The 13,554-nt window shown below is 39.0% G+C and overlaps 1 protein-coding gene across 1 annotated transcript in view; it reads right to left on the bottom strand.

Moving 5' to 3' along the window:
* Positions 1-13,554, bottom strand: part of LOC109935263 (centromere protein F-like) — a 36,329-nt gene that overhangs the window by 3,253 nt on the left and 19,522 nt on the right. The window contains exons 6-10 of the mRNA XM_048601326.1: positions 12,187-12,478; positions 9,809-10,011; positions 6,493-6,618; positions 1,878-2,006; positions 1,383-1,505 (exon numbers count right to left, since the gene is read on the bottom strand). Coding sequence (XP_048457283.1) covers positions 1,383-1,505; positions 1,878-2,006; positions 6,493-6,618; positions 9,809-10,011; positions 12,187-12,478 — 873 coding nt within the window. The remainder of the gene's footprint in view (positions 1-1,382; positions 1,506-1,877; positions 2,007-6,492; positions 6,619-9,808; positions 10,012-12,186; positions 12,479-13,554) is intronic.

Below are 13,554 nucleotides of genomic sequence, written 5' to 3'. Positions count from 1 at the left end.
AGGACTAAGATCAGGAAGAATTTCTTCACTCAGTTGTAAACCTGTGGAATTCTCTACCACGGGTAGCTGTTGGCACCAGTTCTTTAGAATATATTCAAGAGGTAGCTGGAGTTGACCCTTGTGGCTAGAGGGATCAAGGGGTACGGAGACAAAGCAGGAATGGGATACTGAAACTGCATGATCAGCCAAGGCCATATTAAATGGTGGTGCAGGCTCAAAGGGCTGAATGGCCTACTCCTGCACTTATTTTCTATATATCTCAAAAAACCGTGATGTGCCTAGATAAGATGAATGACAAGAATCTTTTCCCTAGAGTGGAGAATTCAAAACTAGGAGGCATATTTTTAAGGTGAGGGGAAAAAGATTTAAAAAGGAAAGAGGGGCAACTTTTTTAACAGAGTTCATATGTGGAATGAACTGCCAGAAAAAGTGGTGGATGCAAGTAGAGTTACAACATTTAAAAGACATTTGGATAAGTTCATGAATAGTAAAGATTTGGAGGGATATGAGCCAAGAGCAGGCAGATGGGACTGTTTTGTGGGGGAGCATAGTTGGTGCAGACTGGTTGGACTAAAAAGGGTCTGTATCTATGCTATATCACTCTACGACTGTACTCTTACGAGATACCCATCCTTCCCCAACTGTACGCTTTGGTTCATCCATATGCTGCCCATATTTTTTACATCAAGTATTATTCATCAGTTACTCCAATCCTCTATAACTTATATTAGTCCTCTCACTCCACCATTGCTCAAAACTTTAAATGTTAATCTTACATAGAGTTATCCCTCCATTTCTTCACAACCTCCAAGCCCAACAACTCCCCCACTTGCACAACCAAATGCTCTTGGGCACTGATATAAAACTATAATAAAGAACTGCAAATGCTGGAAATCTGAAACCAAAAAAAAAAAAAAAAAGAGACTGCTGGAGAATCTCAGCAGCGTCTGTGGAGAGAAAACACAGTTAACAGTTCGAATCCAGTTGAGCAGCTGAAGATGCCTTTTTGAACTTCTCCAACTTCCTGCCAGTCTTTAAGTATCTTCTTAGATTCACAGTTGAACAGCTCCTCCTCAGACTTTCTAAAGTTCTTTGGCTCAGGGAAATTTTTCCTCAAGCCTCAGTGATATAACTAGAGTGTTTTCTGCACAAAAGACTATTTAAAAGCAAGTTACTGTTGATATGACATATCAGTCATATTGAATATCAGTGATTTAGCCTGCGTCATTCTTTGAATGCTGTCTAGCCTGTAGACACAAGAGAATAAGAACATACATATATGGAGAAAAGGGAGGTCAACACTAACTTAATGTGCCAAAATGCCAAGCAGAAGAATTGTTCATTCTTCTAAAGTAAAGTTTGAATTCTTTACTAAATCTTACTTCAAGTTTTTTTTTCAGGTCATTTTCCTTTGTCTGATTTTCCTTTAAGATTTGGTTAGAACAAGATAATTGTTGCTTAATTTCATCTAGTTCTCTTTCTAGTTTTTGTTTGTGTGCTGTTACCTGCAACAAAAAAAAAATCAAATGTTAATCACCTTTCGATCACTTGTTGTCCTTAAGTAAAATCAAAGTATTTTATAAGATTAGTTTTCTTAATTTGAAAATAATTAAACCTTACTTAAATTGAAATTATAATGAATGCACTGTAAGTCCCAGTTCTGAAACACCTTGTACACCAAAGTGAGAAATTTGCATATTATTTGAATCATAGTTCACGTTGCTTTTAGAGGAATTCAACAACGAGACTGGTTAGTTACTGCTTAAAAAAAACTTGAGCAAAGGAGTCTAAATTTGTCAGTAAGTGCATTCATTCAGATAGTTCACTACTGCAAGTTGTACACATTAGATACATCAGTTGAGTCCAAAATTACATACTTTATCACTGTCCAACTGCAGAGCATTGTAATCATTTTTAGCTTGCTGTAACTCCTGGTTCAGCTTATTTTTCATTTGGCTGAATTGTTGGTCCAGGTTGTGCAGTGAGTGTTGTTGATGAGAAAGCTCCTATGAAACAAATAAAATTCAGAGATTAAATATACAGACGTATCTCCATACAAGGAGCCCTGGCAAAGCTGGAGTCAATGGGAACTTGGGTGAAACCTCTCCGATCAGTGGAATCATATCTAGCACAAACGAAGATGATTGTGGTTGCTGGAGATCAATTGTCTCAAACACAAGATATCACTGCAACAGTTGGGGCAAGTGAGACTTGAACAGATGTTCCAGCCAAAAGGTAGGGGCACCGCAACTGTGCAACAAGAGCCCAATGAATTCCTCAAGACACACATTTTCTATTCAACCTCGAGATATATTACTACATATCTCTGGAGCAGGTGGAATTTGAACCTCGCTCTCCTGGCTTAGAAGTAGGAACACTACAATTGCATCACTATACGGTCTTAGACCCAATGATTTTTAGTTGTTTCATTAATCATTTGCTCTCCATCATAAGATCAGAGGTGGGTATGCTTGTTGATGATCGCACAAGTTCAGATACTCAAGTAGCCCATGTCAATCTGCAGCAAACCTGGACAACATCCAGGGCTTGGACTCTTAAGTGGCAGGTAATATTCATACTGCACAAGTGCAAAGCAATGACCATCTTCAACAATACAGAATATAACCATTTCTCCTAAACATTTAATGGCATTAACATAGCTATCAATATCTTGGGGTTACCATTGACCAGAAACTAAACTGGATCGGTCATACTGATACTGCTGTAGTTACGAGAGCAGGTCAGAGACCGAAAATTATGCTGTGAATAACTAACTTCCTGACTCCTCAAACCCTGCCCAGGCACGAGTCAGGTGTGTAATTGAATGTTCTCTACTTGCCTGATTGAGTGCAACTCCAACCACACCTTTGAAGGTCAGCACCATTCAGGACAAAGCAACCTACTTGATCCGCACTCCAACTGAGACCTTCAACATTCATTTCCTTCACCACTGACATAAACTAGCAGTAATGTCTAGCATCTTCAAGGTGCAGTGAACTAATTCAGTAAGACTCCTTCAACAGTATATCCCAAACTTCTGATCTGTACTGTCGAGTGTGACAGCGAACAGATACATGGAAACAACACTATCTGAAAGTTTCTCTCCAAGGTACATACCATTCCAACTTGGCCCATTCCTTTACTGCCACTGGGTCAAAGTGCTGAAACCCCCTAACAGTGCCAACATCATAGGAATAGCAGCATTTCAAGAAGGCAGCTCACCAGCACCTTATCAAGGACAAGGCCAAGGCCAGCATTTGTTGCCTGTTAGCCACCACCCTTGAGAAGGTCGTGTCTACTATCAAACCATAACAATCACCTAAAAATATTACAGGTCACTGAAATATACATATCCTTTTTACTCGAGAGAGAAAGTGGCACACAAGAGAAAGCAATGGGAAGTAATGGAGCGGCATGGGAGTGGACATGAGAGGAAGCAGCACCTATCTGCCTGTTTGATTCTGCAATGAGGAAAGAATGATGACCACTTTGTGAAGGGCCATTGCTGAGAACCATTGTTTCCCCACCTCCTCGCAGTTCTAGAAACTAGTCCTGCTCTGTTCATTCTCCAGTTATGCTCAATGCCAGATGAAGCTCCACTAGGTCACTCATACCTAGAGGTTTGTGCAATAGCCTTTAAGTCAAAGATGTACTTCAGTTCTTGACAAACCACTCTGTGGGCTACTGAAGCTTTAAATAATTATGGAAAAGCACCCAAAACTTAGAAATTGCAGGAGCAGCCAGAAGAAATCATCCAGCAAATAACTATCAAATGATTGCTGATCCCTTTGGATAACACTTGGATGGAGTGGGTTTGCAAGGGGAGATTTTATACATTCAATGGTATGAAGGAACACGCAATGCTAAGGATCTCAGAGACTGCAGTGTGGAATTAAAACATGGCATTGAGATTAAAGCATCATCACACACTGATGGAAGTTACAAATTTGCCTGTTCTATGTTGTCCCAGTGGTTGTTAGTTTGCCTATACACACCCCTTTGTAAATACTGTGGTCCAGTGCACTTTCTATTAGAAATGTGCATGCATGTGGGCATGATGTTGGCAGTTGAAGAGGTCCATAAAAATAGGTGCCAGTAGAGCCCTTTTTGATCCTCAATCTCAGCATAATGGCTGGATTTTAAGGATCATTGTGGTCCTATCCTATTCCACAGCTAGAAAGCCAGCAACGAGCATGCGCATCATACTGTTGGTTGCACCTTAGCAATTTATGATCGGAATCAGCATTAATTGCTAGATCACAAGACTTCTGCCCTAACTTGAGGGAAAGTCCTGTCTTGAGAGCTAGAAAAATGGAAGCTCTGTAGTCCCAGCAACACCACAAAGCATCACTGACCACTGCTGGGATTACAGGCAGAAATAACAAAAACGAGAGATAGTGGGAACTGCCAATGCTGCAGAATCTGAGATAATAAGGTGTAGAGCTGGATGAACACAGCAGACCAAGCAGCATCAGTGGAGCAGGAAAGTTGACGTTTCGGGTCTGGACCCTTCTTCAGAAATGGGGGAGGCGAAGGGGATTCTGAAATAAGGAGAGGGTGGGGGAGGCGGATGGAAGATGGATAAAAGGAGCAGATAGGTGCAGAGGAGACAGACAGGTAAAAGAGGTGGGGATGGAGACAGTAAAAGGTGTGCGTAGGTGGGGAGTTGGGGGGGATAGGTCAGTCCAGGGAGGACGGACAGGTCAAGGAGGCAGGGAGGGAGGAGGTGAGGGTGGGGCTTGAGGCGGAAGGAGTGGACGGACAGGTTAGGGAGGCAGGGACGAGCTGGGCTGGTTTTGGGATGCGGTCGAGGGAGGCGAGATTTTGAAGCTTGTGAAGTCCACATTGATACCATAGGGCTGCAGGGTTCCCAAGCGAATTGAGGCGCTGTTCCTGCAACCTTCGGGTGGCATCGTTGGAACACCTACGCTCGGTTCACACGAAACAACTGCACCTCCCAGTCGCGAACCATTTCAACTCCCCCTCCCACTCCTTGGACGACATGTCCATCCTGGGCCTCCTCCAGTGCCACAACAATGCTACCCAAAGGTTGCAGGATCAGCAACTCATATTCCGCTTGGGAACCCTGCAACCCTATGGTATCAATGTGGACTTCACAAGCTTCAAAATCTCCCCTCCCTCGACCGCATCCCAAAACCAGCCCAGCTCGTCCCCGCCTCTATAGCCTGTCCGTCCACTCCTTCCACCTCAAGTCCCACCCCCATCTCCTACCTACCAGCCTCATCCTGCCTCCTTGTCCTGTCCGTCCTCCCTCGACTGACCTATCCCCACCGTAACTCCCCACCTACAATCACCTTTACTGCTCCATCCCCACCTCTTTGACATATCTGTCTCCTCTCCACCTATCTGCTCCTTTATCCATCTTCCATCCGCCTCCCCTTCTCTCTCTATCTATTTCAGAATCCCCTTCCCGTCCCCCATTTCTGAAGAAGGGTCCAGACCCGAAACGTCAGCTTTCCTGCTCCTCTGATGCTGCTTGGCCTGCTGCGTTCATCCAGCTCTACATCTTGTTATTGAATAACAAAGACGAGCTTGGATTGGCAGATCAATCCAGGCTATCACTAGGGCCAGGCTGGGAGTTGCTGGTAAGGAAGGTCATGGGCCATGTTAAAGTCAGATGGACTAAGTAGAGGAGGAAACGTAATCTGGAGGAGATGCAGAGTTGTCTCTGATGGGCACAGTGCCCAGCAATGTAGATTTTCTTCAATAGCCCCCACACTTTTCCTGACTGTAACGTATCACATAGCTGGACCTCCTCCAGTGCAGGTAAAATGGTTGCACTGGCAGGATGTTCGCTATTAGTTGCCCATTTAAGAACCTCAAAAGCTCCAAGGGTACACTAGCTGCCATTTCTCCCCTTGTCACTCAAAATAACAGACAGACAGTCTAGGAATAGGAAGCAGGGAAGTTACGCACTGGATTTTACAGCATCCAAGCCATTCATATTTTTAGGATGCCAAACATGCAGAAATAGTAACTGATAGAGATCTATAACACAAACAGAAGGCCCTTTGGTCCATCATATCTGCACCAGGCAAAAACCACCTAAATATTCTAATGCCATTTTTCCAGTAATTCTACAGTACTCAATTACGTAGCTAAAAACAGAATTTAGTTTCTTCAGTAGTGCATTATTTTAAATTTGCCCCAAATGTTTGATAATATTTCAGTAGTTCTTTTTCTTATTCTGTTAGTGATACTCTTGCTTTGGTAAAGGATGTACTCCTTCTCACTTTGCCACCCTATCTTTGGCAACATTCATCAAGTTAGGTTGGTAGATGTGAAAAAACCTAAAGGAAATTCATCCTCATGACTGAACCCCCAGTCACAAGTGTCAGATACAACAGTACATAGAAAGTGCATACATACCAACAATTGCTTTTGTCTTCAAAACTACAGTGCTTGCTTTTACTTGAGAAGGTTTTGATTTCAAATAACTCTAATGCTGCATACCGAGAGCATTTTTATCACCTGTTGGAAATCCTTTTCCTTATCTTTTAACTTCTGTTCCATGTTTCGTCGTGTACTTTCAGCATTTTGTCTATGGCAACTCAGTTCATCAGATACCTGCTTCAGCTTTTGTTCAACCATCAGACACTAACAAAAACAGAAAAAAAAAAAAAATGGATGTGACTTCTATATCCTGGAATGGATTCTGCCACAAATACATGCAAGAAAAAATAATTTAAGAAATGTTTAGGTTCGTGGAATATAATGCATAACATGTGTAAATCTTAAAAGAAACCTCGATTAATGTTATTTATACCCAAAACGATAGACAAGTTGAGTTCACAAGTGTTGTCACAGTTATAGCTTATATCCTCATCAAATTAGGACATGAAATGTTTTTGCCTTTTTGATCAAATTAATCCTCTATTCTTAGCTGAAGATGGTGGCTGGAATCTTCCTGTCACCAATCAGACAGGAGTGGGAGTGTGGTGCAAAAAAAAACCGAGTAATATAGGTGGAAAACACCACTCCCTCTGCAACAATTTATCAAGAGGGTGGGCCTCAGAGCTCATCCACTTCTATTAACACCTCAGTTTACATATTTGTGCTAAGTTTGTCAAATGCAATATTAACATTTTCAGCTTTCAATTTTGAGAGATAGCAAAAGATTGGATTTTTAAGGCTAAGATAACAAAGTGTGGAGCTGGAGGAACACAGCAGGCCAGGCCGCATCAGAGGAACAGGAAAGCTGATGACCTGAAACGTCAGCTTTCCTGTTCCTCTGATGCTGCCTGCCCTGCTGTGTTCCTTCAGTTCCACACTTGGTTATCTCTGACTCCAGCATCTGCAGTTCTTGCTATCTCAGATTTTTAAGGCTTTATTTTTTTCTAACAAAAAATGTTATTTATCTTCTGGATTAAGTTCACTATTTTAGAGAGGCCTAACCTCCAATTTTTCAATCTTTACTTCTTATTTTCACCATCTGTAATCACAAGAGATTGCCAGTCTTAGTTTCCGAAACTTCAGAATCCAGCCATATACAATTTTCATAGTTAAATTGCTATCGCTTTTAACTCAATGCATACAGCTTTAAAGAAAGAGCTCTGAAAAAAGCAATTTCTCGAATGGAATAGGTTCAAACTCATTCTCCAGATAGGGCATTTGTCCCTTTCGAAAAGGCATTAAGTAAATTCAGAAAAGGATGATAAATGAAACTTCACCTACATTATTTTGCTGCTTTGATTAAAAACAAAAAGTAGATAAACATGAAGAAACATCTTCATGTATATGAGTGGTGAATAATGATAAGACAAATGAAATATCTTAAGTTTGGTTTTGCAAACTGGAAATGCACTTTGCTATAAATAAATCGAAGTAAAATTTATAAATAAGCAATAAATGCAACTTGCTATAAAAGAAATTGGAGTAGTGTGTAAAGTGTATCACAGTTTCCAACTGAATTTTCACAGGTTTTAAATAAAATCAAATGAACAAATTTCTGTTGATATTGGAAAATTAAGGGATCTGGGACTTGTCATGAAGATGGCCTATATGGAATATTAAATTGCAATTACATTGTTTTAGTTACATATATGTAACAAAAACAGTTTCAGTAACAAAGGGAAAGGGGTCTGACTTAAAGTAGCTGTTAAATTTCACCTGTGAAGACACATACCACTTTATGCAGGCACAAAGTCTATGGAAACTTTAACAAAGACAATGGTACCCTTGAAGGTGTGAACAGCTCCTTCCGATCTTGTCAAGTTGGAGGATGGATCATTCAAGAGTAATGGTTGGGACATGATTTTTTTTTTTTTTTTTTTTTTTTAAGATCACTTCAGCCATATAATGGTGACTGAAGAAAAGCTATAAAAGACATTTTATATTCACTGGAACGGACAACTGGCACAGGCATAGATCATGTGAACCAGCTCTTTGAATATATAACTACTGGCAGACAGAACAACAGGAATTGACTGCCTTTACATCTGTCTCGTTTTCCCATAGAAATGTCTCAAGAATGCACCCGAATTGGGGCTTTAAAATCAGACAGAAAATCGCCTTGCTGCAAACAGAAAATTTGATCCCAGCTAAAAATGACTTGAGGAGGGGGGGACATATCAGGCACTAATGTAAACCAACTGCCTCAATAAAAACCTAAACAGGTAGATATAATCAGTGTTTCCGCACTGTAGGATTCTATGAATCTTTATTGACTTTCCAATGTTTGAATCTGCACTCCCAACTTGGCACTGTTTAACATCTGATTCTCTGTAAAGTTGTATTTCTTTTCTGCATTACTGGAAAATAGTATAAAGTGTATAAATACATCCTTTTAGCAATAAAACTTTAATTTTACTGGTCTAACTCAAGAATAATTGTCTAGTATAAATCAACTGCATATTGAATTGACATACTTCTAAAGAATTCAAACACTTATTGCAGTCAGACATAAAGTGGGAAAAGGGCAAAACTAGTCTTTTCCTTCTCACCTGGTTATAACAGGATACACTCAGAAATAACTAAAAGAAGCAACTCAGCTTTATTAGGTTCATGAGGTAAAGCAACCAAGGATCAGGGAACAAAAAAGAATTCTAGAAGAACAAAATTAAAAAGTCAGGGAAATTAACTTAGTTGTATTCAGGCACGCTTGGAATGCTGTATACAGGACAGGTCATATTATAAAAATACAGAAGCAGTTGACATATTGTGCAAAAAGAAAGATTTTAAAGAGGTAATACCAGAACTGGTAAGTAAACTTTTTAAAGAAAGCAGCTGAGCAGTGACCTGACAGAGATCATTAAGATAGTAAAAGGTTATGATTGGGTAAAAATAGAGAAAATGTCTCTACTTCTGAAGAGATGGAGAACTAGTGATCATAAATGTAAGATAGTCACTAATAAATCCCACAGGGAAATTAGGAGACCCTTCTTTATCCAGAATGTGGAATGCAATATTACAAAGAGCATTTGAGGGAAATATAATTTATTAATTAAAAGGGATAGCTAGATAATCTTGTAACAACAATGGAATTTACTGATTTAGTTAGGAGGAGGAGGAGGATGAGACAAGATTCATGTGAGCGTAAATGCTGGCATGGGCCAGTTAGGTCAAATGGTTGTTTTGTGCAGGAGATTCAATGTAACATTCTCATAAGGTAAGACAAAATAAAATTGGAAAATGATTCAATTTCAAGCAAGTACCTGACATTTAAGAATAATGTATAGTTATTGATTTTAAAAACTGAATAAAATTAAACCAATTAGCTACATTATTATCATAGAATTTACTGGTCTGAAAAATTAACATAACAGTGAATTAATAGTTCCTACTGTACCTTAGTACTGGCTTGTTCACACTGTGCTGTTACCTTGGTCAATTCATCTCTGGACTTACTGAGTTTTTGTTCTTTCTCCGAAAGATCTATTTTAGCTTTATCAAACTGGAACTGGATTTCATGAAGTTTGTTCAGATGATTTTTCATTTCTTTCTCCTGAGCTTTAAGTTGAAATTCCAGATCCGAAACTTTAGTTTGCAGGTCTTCAAAAGAAAAGTGCACACTTTTCATCAGCTCTATAAATTAAGTACTGCTGCAGTACAGCACTTAATCATTTACTCTGCTTGAAACACTTCAACTATTAGAACTATTTCATGCAAGAGCAATATAACAGCTAGCACTGAAATACTTCAAAAAACACAAGGGCACCAGCAGGGTCTGCAATTGCAGAATTCAGTTTATCACAGGCTGTTGGATCCAAAATTTATATTCAAATTTATTATTTCAAATTTTTTTTTTTATGATGAATAAACCATTATTTAAATATAAATGTTCTGCAAATGGCAAATTTCTGTCAGCCAATACTTATCACCATTCAAACAAGCAATTCAATAAAATGAACCTTTGTTGAATTTACTAATTTCAGGTCATATCTTATGTGGAAATAGAAATTTAAATAAAAATATTAATTTTTTTTTAAAAGTGCTGGCTTATCAGTTATGCTTTCATTCTTATTTTAATAAGTGTTCAACTATCTGGTAAATGGGAGTACAATGTGGGAAAATGTAAAATTGCATTTTTATTCTTCTTGCTAAAATGGACATATTGTCTAAATGGTGAAAGATTGCAGAGCTGAGATGCAGATGGCTCTGGGTACCCTACTGCTTACGTCACGGAAAGCTAGACTGGAAGAAAGCAAGTAATTAAGAAAACTAACGGAATGTTAATTATTGTGAGGGAAATTGATTTGAAAAGTAGGGAGGTTATGCTTCAGTTATGGGCACTGATGAGACAATATCTGAGTTCTGTGTACAGTATTGATCACCTTATTTAAGGTAGGATGTAAATGTGTTAGAAGCAATTTAGCGGAACTTTACTCAACTATTACATGTAATGGGCTTTTGTCTTATGAGGAAAGATTGGACAGGCTAGGCCGTTTTCTTTGGAATTTATAAAAGGAAGCGACGACTTGGTTGAAGTAAGAAATCCTGAGGGATTTTGACAGGACAGACATTGAGAGGATGTGGGAGAATGTAGAACTAGGGGTCACTGTTTAAAAATTAGGAGTTGGGCAATTTAAAGAGATTATGCAAAATATTTCCTCACAGAGGCCCATGAGTCTTTGGAACTTACTTTCCAAAAAAGGTAATGAAACATCAACTTTTGAGTATTTTAAGGTATAGGTAGATAGATTTGTGGCAAGCAAGGGGTTGGAAAGGTATCAGGGGTGGGTTGATATTTGGATTTATGGTTAAAAATGAAATCAGTCATGATCTTATTAAATAATGGAGCAGGCTTGAGGGCTGAATGGCTTACTCCTGCTCCTTATTCATAACATTTTTGTTAAGAGCGCATAGTTAAATTTAAACTGGCCACTGGCCAATAATATGACAGCTTCATGACTAATTTAAGGACTTAGCCAGCGAAATTTTCTCGTTGTTATTGAAATCCATTTTTCTCTGTAGAAATATGGACCATCCACTCTTGCACTGATAGCAATACAATGACAGCTCCACACGAGTGTAAATTGTGGAACAGAAAATTTAAATCATCCAGAAGCTGAAAATCATTAACCAAATCAAGCAAGGTGCGATGCTAGTATATTCATTCAAAAAAAAAAAAAAAAAATTAGAATTTCTGCACCCAACACGTTGCGGTTAGCTTAAAGATGAAGAAAGGTTGAAATACATCATGTCAATTTAGATGGATGACAGAAGTATAAAGCAGTCCCACAACGAGGTGATTTTGAGATGTGTTCACTATGGATCATCATGGGGCCCTAGTGTATTTGAATAAAGAGAAGGTAATGCTACATTGAATGCTGACTTTGCATTACTTCACACTATACCAAGAAATGAAAGTATAAAATTGATACTATTTGATCGCAGTGAACACTTAGTATATTGCTGTGTGAAAGACAAAAAGATTTATCCTTATGCAGTATAGGATTCACTTCTAAAGTTGAATTCAGGGTGCATTACTTAGGTTGAAGAAAGAATGTTAACAATGGGTAAGAAATTGAAGAACACTGCAGGATGCCTCAAAGATTAGAATTAGAAGGACAAATCAATAAGTATATTTAGTGAAATAGGGTATAATATCCATGCTTGAACACTACTTGTGATCCTCATGGTTCTTAGAATTGTAAAATGGTTTCCGAAAGCAGTTTCTCTCAAAATGGTTAGTTATGAGCAATTATTTTTGGGTCGCTACAATACCTTGATTTTGTAATTTCAGTTGGTCCTCCTGCTTAGAGCTGTCTGCACTGTTATTAAACCAGCTTGTTGATTGTGTAGTCTTTTGCAGTGATTTGGGACAATGCTTCAAAGGAGTTTCTTCCTGGTCCCATTGAAAATTCATGGCAACACCCTTCTTCAATGGGGTTTCTAGTGAATGAGAGGTTTGGTGACTTGGAGTCTGTTCTTGTTGCCATGGAAATATAAAAGAGGATCGTTGATGCGCAATATTCCGATGGCTAATGGTGCTTTGAGGCTGCGTCTGGTTAAACAACTAAAAAAATAAATTGGAAAAAATTCAATTCACAAAAGGAGTTCTCTAACAAGTGTTCTACTGTAAATATGTTTGTTAATCTGAAATTGAGAACACTATTGCCGTATGAACTTTTATTTACAGCATAGATATAAACCCAGACTACAAAAGAAGCAGGAAAGCGTACGCCCTCATTGTGCAATCCAGGTCATCAGGAAAGTGCCTTGCTACTTTAGAGGTTAGAATTATTGAGAAGTACCACAATATCACTTAGCATTTATTTGAAGTTTCTAAAATCTATATTGCAAATTGCTTTAAAAAAGACTCCGCCCATAGAAAATTAGGTGGGAGGAGCTAGAGCATTGTTAAAGAACTGATTTTTCAAAACAAGGATCCTAAAGGAGCCCAGGGACAGAACTACAGAGTATGGGGCCGAAGTAGCTGAAAGCAGAGCTGCCAACAGCGGACTGAAAGATAGGTATACAGACTGGGTTTAGTAGAAAGAACAGTTCAGGAGGAAAGGTCAATTGTATGATTAGGGCATGTTACAGAAATACAGTAGATTAAGCAACGAGTGGATTGAAAGATGAGAATAAACAAATACCAATTATAAATCTTAGCAATTTGTGTCTGGTCCTGTGGGGTACTAATCTTATCGGTCTCTTTGTTGTATCAGTCACTTGAACCATCTGTGCCCCATTTGACTTAGTCACTAGACCAATAATCATTGCCCCTTCCTGCCAAAATTTTGCCCCAGTGAAGCCTCGCCAGTAAACAAGGCTTTTGAGAAATTACTTGCCAAATCACTACAGTGTTGGTGTGGCTTTTATCCACCAACTTATGCTTTCATCTCACTTCCTGTACTCCACAGGCCCTGTCCTGTGTCAAACAACTCACCATTCCCCCCTTTACAACTCTCCTTTAAAACTGTGGTATCTTCCCTCACGTTAATCCTCAATAAGCATCTCACTAAATTATACTCCCTAAACCTCCAAACTGCATCCTTCTATCTTCAGTTACTCATTACTTCTTCTCTTGCTTTCGGTCCTCTGAATTCACTCCCTCCCCCACCCACACAGTCCACATTAGAATCTTTC

This window comes from Rhincodon typus, chromosome 9 (assembly GCF_021869965.1).
Source record: "Rhincodon typus isolate 14 chromosome 9, sRhiTyp1.1, whole genome shotgun sequence".
Lineage (NCBI taxonomy): Eukaryota > Metazoa > Chordata > Chondrichthyes > Orectolobiformes > Rhincodontidae > Rhincodon > Rhincodon typus.
Note: the sequence above shows the minus strand (reverse complement) of the source record. Positions and strands in the feature narration are given on the sequence as shown.